This window comes from Trichechus manatus, unplaced genomic scaffold, assembly GCF_000243295.1.
Source record: "Trichechus manatus latirostris isolate Lorelei unplaced genomic scaffold, TriManLat1.0 scaffold00088, whole genome shotgun sequence".
NCBI classification, from domain to species: domain Eukaryota; kingdom Metazoa; phylum Chordata; class Mammalia; order Sirenia; family Trichechidae; genus Trichechus; species Trichechus manatus.
The window spans coordinates 5,209,205-5,221,270 of NW_004444024.1; the positions used below are offsets into that span (position 1 = coordinate 5,209,205).

The following is a 12,066-nucleotide window of genomic DNA, read 5'->3' on the forward strand; positions in this document are numbered from 1 at the left end:
GCTGGTGGATTTGAACTGCTGACCTTTTGGTTAGCAGCCGAGCTCTTAACCACTGTGCCACCAGAGCTCCATCGTGCAGATAAGTCAGATCAAGTGTGTAAAGGTCAAATAAATGTTCGTTCCCTTCCCCTGGCATGTGCCAATTCTGCGTTTTACAACAGTGGAACCAGAGATCTGGGGCAGATTCCTAGTTCAGAGATCGTTCTCCACTACTCCGGGTTCCCTCCAGGCAGATACGTTATTCTCAAGAACAGGGAAATGGTTGGACAGTTGGTTATGATTTCTGCCTTGACCTTCTTTTCCCCCTGCTGTTAAATAACTTTTCTAGATTTAACCAGCTAAAACCAAACCCATTGCCGTCCAGTCGATTCCAACTCATAGCAACCCTACGGGATAGAGCAGAACTGCCTCATTGGGTTTCTAAGGCTGTAAATCTTTATGGGAGCAGACTGCCATGTCTTTCTCCCACAGAGCAGCTGGTGGGTTTGAACTGCCAAGTGTTTAACCACTGTACCACTAGGGCTCCTTTTGACTGGCTAAGAAGAACTAAATAAATTCCCAATTGTATAATAAATATTTTTAAATCATCCTTGATTGCTTAAACACCAGGAAGGCACAGCCAAGGGCACTGTTGGTTGTCTCATTGGGCTGCCAGGAGTCTGATAATCTGGCTAATGACCCTTTTTAAAATGTAAACTGCCGCAATAACATAACCAGAGAGTAAAGCCTCAGTTCTTGTCTAGCTCCATGTTCCCAGGAACTTGCAAATCAATTTTTATCTCCTCCCCATCTAAAGTAGAGGATGGGATCTTGAGCAATTAATCACAATTGGTCTCATGTGTCCAGAGGGGATCAATTAAAATGAACGTGTAATTGCAGAAATGGAAATGCCCCAGGTGATTTATAGCCTGTGCTCATAGAGGAGGGACCAGGTGAAGGGCTGGGGGAGGGGAGGACCAGCACTAAATGGGCTTTATCTCAGGCTGTTGTGGGGCAGAGGGAGCGGACTTACCTCCCTAGCTCCAGCTACCACACTTCAGGGCCAAGGGTGGTAAACAACAGGGAAGTAAGTGGTGGTCAGCAAAACTAAACTATTGACAAGGGCGCTCACAACAAGGATTCACATGGAAAAGTCACTTTGCCAGTTACAGAGAGCGTTCACATGCATCCTCACTAGGCCCTCACAACACTCCTGTGAATCAGAAAAAGGTATCCTTTCCCATCAGAACTCTTACCACCTGCTATCCCAAACGCTGGAACAAACAGATTCAGGTAGGAGTGGGGCCCTTTGCTGGCCAAACTCTTACTTCCTCAATTTGGGAACCAAATAGATTTGGATAGTGATGGATACTTGCATTATTATTATTTCTTTGAGGCTCACAGAAGTTAAATTCAGCCAAAGTCACACAGCTTATAGATAGTAAAGCTTGCATTTAAAGAAGGCCCAAACCAAAACTAAATCCATTGCCTCAAATCGTTTCGGACTCATAGTGACCTTATAGAACAGAGTAGAACTGCCCATAGGGTTTCTAAGGCTGTACATCTTTACGGAAGCAGACTGCCACATCTTTCTCCTGCAGAGCAGCTGGTGGGTTCGAACTGCAGTCGAGCGCTTAACCATTGCACCACCAGGGCTCCTTAAAATAAGACCGGTTGGTTCTAATTCTGAGCGTTTCTTCCTATGACACCTCTCTGCCACCCTGGAGTCAGGAGTTCTGTACTGGGCATAGGGTGGGATTAGCCAAAATCTAACAAGAGTCCATGAGTTTATGAAGTTGGGACTGCTTAGAAAAAGTAGCTACAACAACTGCAGAGGTTTGCTGGCCTTCCAGACGCTGTCCATCATAAAACCAGCCATCGACCACTCTGTTTTCTCCTGTTGCTATGACCTCTCTCAAAACTGCCTCTTTCCATATAAACAGGGACAGCTATCTGGCAGAGAAAGCCTTGTGGAGGCACTATCTATGGGAACAAGCTGGGCGGACCTGGTGAATATGGTCTTTCATTCACTCATTCATTTATTCATTCAAAAAACACTTTACAAGATATTTCTCTGTAGCAAGCATTGGGGCAGTTAGGACCCAGATCTTGCCCTGGGGGAACACAGTATAGTGAGGGGACACAGACATGAGCAGATGACACACTACATGTGATAAGTTCCATGATGATGACACACACAAGGAGCATCTTACCCAGCCTGGGAGGTGCGGGAAAGGCTTCCAGGAGCTGTCCCCTGAGCGGAGTCTTGAAGGATGAGTAGGAGTTAGCCAGGTAGAGAAGCAGAAGGGCATTCTGGGCAGGTGGGACAGCGTGGGGAGAGGCATGGAAGTGAGAAGCAGCATGGTGCACTGAGGAAACAATAAGCTTCGGCAGGTTGAAAGGAGCCCAGGGATGGTTTTAAGCAGGGTGTGGCATGATCAGATTTGATCAGATTTGCATGTTCTAAAGATCCCTCTGGCTGCTTAAACCAGCAACAGTGGCATTAATTTATTTATCTCAGCACCTGAAGCTACCTTGGCCCCAGGTAAGATGTGACAGTTGAGGTAGTTATATGCAATGCCAAATTAACGAGTGATTACGGGCCACTTATATGAGGTCAAGGGACAGAAACTTAAGCTCAGTTTCATGGTTTGAAATAAAACGCACAAAATGGTGGTCTCTGATCTAATGCCCCAAGTAATGGATGCCAGTTTTATCCTGGTGTCTCCAGAATCAAGTATATTTCTTACGAATGAAAAATCTGTTGGACCATATTGTGTTCAATAGCTACATGCTTCAGCCAACCAGTCAGTTAATGTAGTACCCAAAAGAGAAGAACTCATATTTGGCTGAGATGACTGGTCAATTCAGTCAAAATATTTGAGCCAGTTATGCATGAAGACCTGATCCAATTCTTATTTTCCCCCAGTTTGTATCTGTACTCCACAATTTAAAGAGGATATTAGGTAAGCCTGCTGGAGGGCCTGTGATGGCCCAACCAGAGTGGGGCACTGTGGGGTGTAGGTTCCATTTTTTAGTCCAGCTTGTCTGAAACTTGATTCATTTCCAGGCAGTCCCAGACTCCTTCAGGTAAGTGGGGAGAAACAGCCTGGGCTGCAAAGTCTGAAGACCTAGACTCCAGTCCTTCCCTCATCTTTCCAATCCAGACCAAGCTGGCCAGGTGCTCCTTCCTCTTTGAGCTTCCCTTTCCTCATCTCTTACCTGCGGCCAACACCTGCTTCACAACATTAGGCAGGTTCGATGGAATGACATAGAACTGCTTTGTACAACAATCAATCAATATAAATTGTTAGAATAATATTGTTTGCGTTTGTGGACTTAAGGTAATTAACAACTGGAATTCTTTATATGTGATCTTCTTAATCAGAGCATTCACCTCAATCAACTTCATGTATTGTCAGAGATCACTAATAGGTAACTACCTACCAGAATACTATAAAAGGAAGGGACAGGGGCCTGAAATGATCATGTATTTAGTGCCCACTATGGGTTCCCTACAGCCATGATGCCATTTCATTTACATTCTGCTCCTCTGAGGCGGATATTACTATGTCCATCTTCAGAGGAGGACACCAAGGCTCCAAGTTAAGTGAATGGCACAGGGTTGCACAGCCAGCACTGATATCCATCCGTGAACCTTGTAAACACTAAAGGGCACTGCCAACGCTAACCAGTACTCACACAATAAGTAATAAAATACATAAACGGTGTCAATTCTATTTCCTTGTTATTAAAGGTATTCTAGTGTGGTCTTGGTGTTAGGAGTGTGGTCTAGGTGTCAAGCATCAAATGGCAGTGGGGTGACGACAGTTCTAAGACAGGGTTGGTGCCATTAATTTGAAACAGCTGCCTCTCCTGTCTGCTTGCACAGCTGCTGCTCTCCCAACCTGCTGGCCTCAAGGGGGGCAGGGGTGGGGCCTTGCCTTAACTGGAGATGGTCCCCAGGGTACATCCCCAAAGAAGCCTTTTATACTTGTGGTCCTGAAAATCTAACCTGCGTTAAGAATTTTTAGCAGTCAAAGGAATTTGAAACCGTGACACTCTAAGGAAATCCAATAGCCTTTGTGAAATGGGACTTGATACTCCTCAAATCTGTGAGAAGCAGGTACAAATTTTTAAACTCTAATTAAAAAAAAAAAAAAAAGAAAGAATTTCACAAAAAACTCATAAACTCTAAGGAAGAATTAAAATGCATTTATAGCTAAGTTAGCAATGATGACCTATTTGAAAACCAGAGGGCTAGTTTTAATATTGTTGGTTTGCTGTTTTAGGGAAGCAGTATTAGCAATGGGTTATATATTTGTCTCCTTGGGCTTTGGCCAAGCATCAGAGATGCGTGATGGAAACAGCAGGCGTATGAGGCTCTGAGTGAGCCCTGATTACGTGGCAGCGTCTATAACGCTAATAAGGCCTCCCTGCTCTCCTGCCCTCTCTCTGATAATTCGAATATGTCTCACTCTTACACCATTCTCAGTGTCTTCATATAGATGCTTTTCTGCACGTCTTTTTCTCTCTGTGCCTCTGTGTCTACCTGTTTCCCTCCTTCCTTTCCACCTCTCTCCATCCCGGTTTTGTCTCTCTCCCTTAACTGATCGAGAGAGCTGAATAATATATAAAACCGAAAAACCAAACTTGTTGCCATCGAGTCGATTCTGACTCATAGTGACCCTATCGGACAGAGTAGAACTGACCCATAGGGTTTCCAAGGAGCAGCTGGTGGATTTGAACTGCTGACCTTTTGGTTAGCAGCAGTAGCATTGTGCCACCAGGCCTCTGAATAATATATACTTTTATGTATTTGTTTTATTTACTGAACAATATTTTGTGTTTCCTGCCTCATACAAAGGCAGGCAGGTGGGCAGAATGTTTTCTATTCATCTGGAAAACAAACACATAGTGGTTTTTTCATTATGTGACCCTTGATTCCTACCACTGCCCCTCCCAACCCAGAAATCAGGGACCAGCAATAGAATAAAGGTCCCACCCTCGAGCTCCTAGCCTACAGCAAAAGAGGACCTGTAGTTGTTGCCTGCTGTGTGGGTGAGGGAGAGAAGCATGATGGCGAGGAGCATGCAAGGGTGTGGGGTGCAATCTGGGCATATGGAATGGAGATTCCAGGCCTTTCCATGACTGAGCTCTGCCTGTGCCTTGACCTTCCCCAGATGAACTACCCTCCGGGGCCTGGGTTCACCTGGTGTTTGTGCCCTCCACACCTTTGCTCATGCAGCTCCCTTTGTCTGGCATGCCTTTGCCTCCCCCGGCCCAGTTCACCTGGTCAACACCTATCCATCTGCTGAAGTCCTCCCTGATTCACGGAACCAGCTAGAATGCATTCTTCCTTCACACACCACTGTGATCAGAGAGGCTGGGTTCTGGTCACCCTGCTTACCCTAGTGCCCAGCACAGTGCCTGGCACATAATAGTACTCAATGAACATGCACTGGATAAATGAAGGGGGAATCATGCACAGTATTAAATCTTTTGTCTTCTGCTTTAGCAGAAGGGGTATCAAAGTGGGCAAACTTGGCCTTAGCTTTGAGGTTGCCACCCAGGCCCCCACATATTCCCATCCCCATACTTGTTCACCTGCCTGTAGGCCTGCTCCTGTATGCCCTGCGTATCCAAGTCCCACCATTCTCCAAGGCTACCTCTGCCATGGAGCTTTCTGTGCTCCCTCACCCCCAGGAGGAAGAAACCTGACCTTCATCTGAGCTCCCAGCTACCTGACCTGTTATAACCTTACTCGGGCCTCTCTTATGGCTGTATCGCACCCCTGTGTTAGGCATACAACTATTTGGTGCCCCATTACCCACATAGTGAGCCAGCCCCCAGAGGGTAGAACCTCCAAAGTGGCCATAGATTAAATGAATCAGTGAAGGCATCTCTGCCAGCTGACAGGAAGGGGGTAGAGGGTCAGCACCCAGCGTCCCAGCATGGCGAGGTGGTGCTAGGCACAGGCGGTCACTGGTCCCCGGCAACATGGGATGAAAACGTTACACTACCTTGTTGGCCAGTGGGTCTCCCGGTCCATCTTCGCTTTTCCCACACTTAGCTCTGACTCCTTGCAATTAGTATCTGAGAAGCAATCTAAAAGAGTCAAGCTGCATTATGGAGAACCCCAGGAAAACTGCAGGGCACAGCTCCTCTCGTGGAGAATGGCTCAAATGACAAACGCTGGTTCCTTCACCTACTCAGCTGGGCCTCACCAAGGAAATAAGATCGAGAAAGTGGTGTTCGTCTTTAGCATTTATTTATAATTGGAAAAACTGTTCGTTTGTTAGTTTTTTTTTTCTGAGCAAGCACAGACCACAAGCACGTCACAATCAATTGGCTATACATGAATATTTTTTGTCATTCTCTTACTAACAGCAGGAATGAAATAGCACCAAGAGAGGTGTGCGCTACACATTACATAGACAATCTGTGGTATGCAACAAAACCCAGGCCACAAAATCGTAATTAGACACTTCCTGTCTGCCTCTGAGAGGCAAAGGCATACGGAGCAGATGGGAGCACAGGGCGGTGTCAGAAAGCTGTGGGGGAGTCAACGTGCGGTTCTACGGATCATTTTTGCAGGCAGGCGGAGCAGACAGTGGGAAAGCTTCAGCTCTTGCTCTCCTGCCAGGGGGGCACAGGGAGACCATGGAGACATGTATAAAAAAGGGTGGAACAGGCATTGGAAGCTTGGTCACCTTCAGAAAGGTGAAACCAAAACAGTGCTTGTGAAACTAAAATCAGTTTCAATCAGTATGCTTGGGATACAGAATGAGACTAGTTGAGTTTTATTTGTAAACAGTAGATATCAAAGGGAAGTTTCTTGCAAACATTCAAGAGTCAAAGTGAACTACAAACAAGCAGGTATGTAGTGGGGTGTGTTAAAAAGATGGGGATTCTGAAGGGTTGTGAAAGACATTATACAGGTCATCTAAAGCCTCAGGTGGGGCAGGGTAGGAAACTTAGTCCCTGGGGGCTGCCAGGTGGGTGGAGAAGCCCATGGGGCCCTGCAGTAAACTCTACAATTTGGGATCAAGCCACATGCATCCTTCTGGTTGTGTTGCTGGGGACACAGATTTATTTATATTACCCACCATGTCTAGCACAGTGCCTGGCACACAGGCATTCAATAAATACATGTTGAATGAATGTCCCTGTGTGCTGTAAACTTAGATTTACTTGATCTCCAAAAAAAATATGATTATGCTACGGAAAAATTCAGATTGCAGCTAACATCAACATGTCTGACTAATGCCAGATCTTGAGAGAACAAACATAAATTTTGGAATTCTCTGGATAAAGTTAAGAACATGTTGATAGAGATCTCTGGTTAATGTTAAGATGAGCTAGCAAATAGCCGGGATCAACACTGAGGTCTACTCTAGTCATTTCTAGGCAGGCATTCAAAACTTGTGATTCATAAACATTGAGACTCACTAACATTTTCTACCTACTTCAATACTTCTCCTTCCTCACAGGTCTGTTTCCTGAGATAGAAGGAAAATCGCAGGGGGCCTGACAGAGCGCTTCATTTCTAGTATCCCTGTTCTCTTAAAATGTATGGCCCGCACGGCACATCCTAAATTAACTTAGGCTTGTAAATTAATTAATTCTAAGACTTCTCAATCAGCCCCAATGTGCCCAACAAAATGGTGTAAATGGAGACTTTGCTGCCTGAGTGGTCCCAACAATAGAGAGCTTGTGGAAGTCTGCTTCCTCTGAACAGGAAGTACCTAGGGGACCCAGGTAAGGAACTGTGAGACCTTCACTCTTCACCAGTTTCATTACAAAAGAAAAGAAGGCCTGAGCAGAGGCCTGATGTCATACAATAGTCCAGCAGTCTCAGAATGCTGGGGACTATTAGGACCTTTAAGGACACGAGAACCGAAGTGTGCGAATCAATATACACATCACAATGCTTTACATTTGCAAATATAATTTTTCTGCTAGATATTTTGGGTTTCCCTGTGAGCACTGGGGATCTTTTCACACCAACTCCCTAACTCCTACAACACAACTCTAGCACAGCTAAGGTGGGAGCTTTGGCCACACGGACACTGACACACAATACTTCGAAGAGCTGCTTTGATTCATTAATGAGGCCAAAAATGCTTGCTAATCACTTAGCAGGGAACTCTCCTAGTCTTTAGCTAAGTCATAGAAATTTCCCCATAACCTGAAGCTCAGGCATCCTTTGTCCTCTGAGGAACAGAGCAAGAATCGTTCAGAAAGGGAAGAGCTAAAAATCGCCACACTTAACCACTATGTCTACTTTCCACATTGTGTTTCTCAGAAGCAAGAAAGTCACATTCTAAATACACTATCCCTACACCTTGAACTTTTTCCTCAGTCACCTCTAATCACTTGCTCTACAAAATCGGCAGCACTAGACAGGTAGTCTATTGAAGGTGAACAGAGGAAAATAATCTCCTCTTTTTTGTGACTTTCCTATGACTTCTAGAATGTACCTAAACACCTAATCTTTTCACCACCCTGGCCTAGTTCTAGTCATCAGTGGCCTGTCTGTGACTGGATATACAATTTAAAGCCCACTGATTGAAAACTAAATACACCACACATTTCGAACAGAATATTCTATGAAAAAAACGACTTAAACTTAGCAGACACAACTCACTTTGTTTCATTGACATTAAGGCCAAGGTTTGTTTTTGTTTTTTTGTTTTTTTTTTTAACTATACCCACAAAAATTTGTCAATCGCTGAAGCCCAAGTTGAGCTTCTATAACACAGGATAATTTTCTGAATTTGGGAAAAGAACTTCAAAATTGACCACTGAAACAGGCCCTGGGGAAGAATCGCAGGAGGACACCCTACCGATGCTTCCAGGCACTACCAGGAGACTTCCTCAGCAGCTACCTGGGAACTGCCGTGTGCGCTAAGACCTGCCTGCCTTATCAGCATGCGTCTCGCCGTCTCACTGACAGGGGAAGGCACAGCCCAGCAAGCATGCTGCCTGGTGTTCCTGGGGTCCAGCGGCCGGGAAGCATGGGCTCTGCTCAGGCCCTCTGTTCTAGATTTAGAGAGGAGGCAAGCCACACCGTCTTGGAAATAGGATTCCTCCAAGAAAAGAAACCAAGCCAACCGGCTCCTGGAACACTCAGGACCAAGGCAGATGAGAAGCCTCTAATTAATTTTGTGGCCTTTTTTATTTGTTGGTTTGGGGGGGAAAAAAAAGAAAGGAGAGAAGAATAAAAAGGAAAGTGCAGTGAAATTTACTCTTTAGCCTCAGCCAGTTTATTGTTCATCTCTTTACTTTGCTCCTTGTCATCGGGTTTGGCGGGACTGGGACCCTCCGCGCTCTTTTTCTTGGCGGCCCGGCCCGACACCACCTGCTTGTCTTTGGCCTTCCTTGGGGGCTTATGGCTCACGGAGGTCTTTTTTGGTTTGGAACTCTGAACACTAGTTTTCTCCACCTGCAAGGAGAGACAGACAGACGCAAATACAGAACCACAAAAGGGGAGGGGCAGGAGAAAGAGTTTAGAAGGAAGACATTATTAATTAAAGAATAACAGCAATGATAAACTTTGACACTGATGGAACACAGTGTATGAAGTATTTTCATAGGTGTCAGGACCCTTGGCTTCTCCTGTTGGACCTCCCTGTCAGTCACTGTGACAACATTCTCACTGGCCACACTGGCTCGCTGGCCCTGCCAGTTCTTAACCCTGGACTGCCCCGGCGGTGCACTCTATTACTATTGTGCAATATTTTCTGCCCCCCCGTGGGAAGGTTATACCTCATCACCGTATTCAATGGGGCGGGGGGAGGCGCAGGCATGTGAGTTTCTTTAGTCGTGAAATGTGAGCAAAAGTAATGTGGGTCACCTCCAGGCAGAAGATTCAAGAGTCAGCATGTGCTTCTAATGCTCTCTTTTCCTTCTGCCACAGTGAGAGGTACTCCATCACTCCAAGTCCCAGATTGAAGACAGGACAGATGTGAGTAGAGTGGCAGCCACCCCACATGGACATGTGTATGTCAGAAATAAACCTTCGTTGATGTCAGACACGTAGATTCTGGGGTGTTTTACGACTGCAGCATAAGCTGGCCTTCCCTCTGTTTGTGTCTCTAGGTTGGGAGCTCATGGAGAAATGTCCTCACTGAGATGCTTTCCGCCAGAAGGTCTCCAGTCTCAGACAGGCCTTCAGCACTGCCCAGCCATCCTCTCCTCGTCTCTGGCTGGCTCCCTTGACCGCTTCTCCCAGAGCAGCTGTTCCAAGCCCACTCCACTCTTCCCAAGCTTTCTCCTGTAGCTTGGCTCCCCTCATTCTTAGGAGATGGCCTGGCCTTCTCTTTCCCAGAGAACCCTGCAGCCACTAGGCATGACTTCCTCCAATCCATCTCTACATTTACTCTCCCCAATCTTCCCTCCTTCCTCTCCTCGACTCTTCTTTGGGCCTGACAGGTTAGGTCACTCACTCACTGAGGTCTAGCGGTTTTCAGTCATCCTTGACCTATAAGGAAGGTAACCAATCATCCGGGTTTGCCTGGGACTGAAGGGTTCTGGGGCATGGGACTTCCAGTGCTAAAACTGGAACAGTCCCAGGCAAACTGGGTTGGTTGGTCACTTTACCTATAAACTAATCCTGAGCCAGATAAGAAACTTCTCTTGAGCATAAGACTGTAGGGCAAAAGCAGGAACCTATTTAGGTTCTAGAGCAGTGGTTCTCAGACCTTTATCTGCTGTTAGATACAGGAGACAGTTACACAATTCCACGCGCCCTGACATCATGGACGTGCTAGGCTGTGTGGCATGTGTGATTCCTGCTTCACCAGTTGTATCTCCAACATTTCTCTCCCTTTCGTGAAAGCATACTGGAATGCAAATAAGGCAGAGCAGTGTTATTAAATCCCTGAATCCACTATAATTTAGTTAGAAATGTGAATCATTCACAAACTGTTTATTATAGTAACAAATTACTTGGCACACATCTTGCTGCTGGTACGACGGGTGTTAGACAGGTTGAGAACTGCTGGTGGATGGCGTTTATCAAGGGAAAGAATGAGAAAGGGCAGACAGTTTTCCAGGGGCTGGGGAGGTAAGGAAGGGTCCAGTGATGGGAGCTAGGGATGAGGCAGGGGCTGGATGGGAAGAAAGCTAGGCAAAGGCGCCTGCAATACTGGGTGAGCCCTGTAGGGGCAAAAGCACAGTTATTTTAAGGCAAAGAGATTTAGGGCTCAGATGAGATTTTCTGCCCCCTTTTTTTGTTTGTTTTCTGAGTTCTTAAAATCAGAAGCTAGTTCTCTGGAAATCCGCTAGTCATTAAGCTGTTTTTATTTTAGGTAATATTCCTTTTTACTATTCCTTTTGAATTTAACAAAAGTTCCCTTTGAAGATGCCCCTCTGTCTCAGGGTGCTAAAGAGGAAAGGAGGGATTTTAAAGGTGCCTTTGGGTGCTGAGCCAGAGATGGTGGTAGCCCCACCCCCATGCTCTGCTGCAGTTAACTTTTCCATCCCAGGCTGTTCTGACGGGCTCCCCACAGGTCTGTCTCACCTTCGGGGATTCCTTAAAAGGTTCGCTGTAGAGGCTGCGTACTCTTCTGCGATCAATGAACTTATTATCGGCTGGTGTGGGCTTATTGGCCTCCCCTTTGAACTGGGCACTGTAGCTGGTCTCATGAGCCATCTTATCATCTGGGGGCTTGTACTGGGGCTTCGCTTTTATTGGTTTCACAGGCTTGATGTCCGTCCATGCTCTGAATTCATTCCTGTGAATCAAAGAAAGCATAAGCGAAATGAGACATCATATGCCTGGAAGTGGAGCTCCTAACACAGGGCCCCAGCAAGCTGTCAATTAGTGCTTATGACATCAGTTGAAATGTGGTTGCAGAGTTAGCTTCACTCTGTTGTTCTGGATATGTGTAAGTTTTCCTTCCTGCAGAGTTAACTTAGGTTGTAGCAATAGCAATAGTACCTTGGAGAAAGAACTCAGGGTCCCAGCTCTACACTATCATGTATAGGTAATTCTAATATTTGGAACTCATTTTCCCAACCTGTAAAATGAGGTTGAAAAAACCTAACCCATTAGGTCACTGATGAGTTTGACAAATATTG

At 45.8% G+C, this 12,066-nt stretch overlaps 1 protein-coding gene across 1 annotated transcript in view; it reads right to left on the reverse strand.

Annotated features, from left to right (window-relative positions):
- The window catches only part of MAP6 (microtubule associated protein 6), a 92,625-nt gene that overhangs the window by 9,839 nt on the left and 70,720 nt on the right, over positions 1-12,066 (reverse strand). Inside the window, exons 2-3 of the mRNA XM_012557185.2 lie at positions 11,507-11,720; positions 9,231-9,427 (exon numbers count right to left, since the gene is read on the reverse strand). Of these exons, the coding sequence (XP_012412639.2) occupies positions 9,231-9,427; positions 11,507-11,720 (411 nt within the window). The remainder of the gene's footprint in view (positions 1-9,230; positions 9,428-11,506; positions 11,721-12,066) is intronic.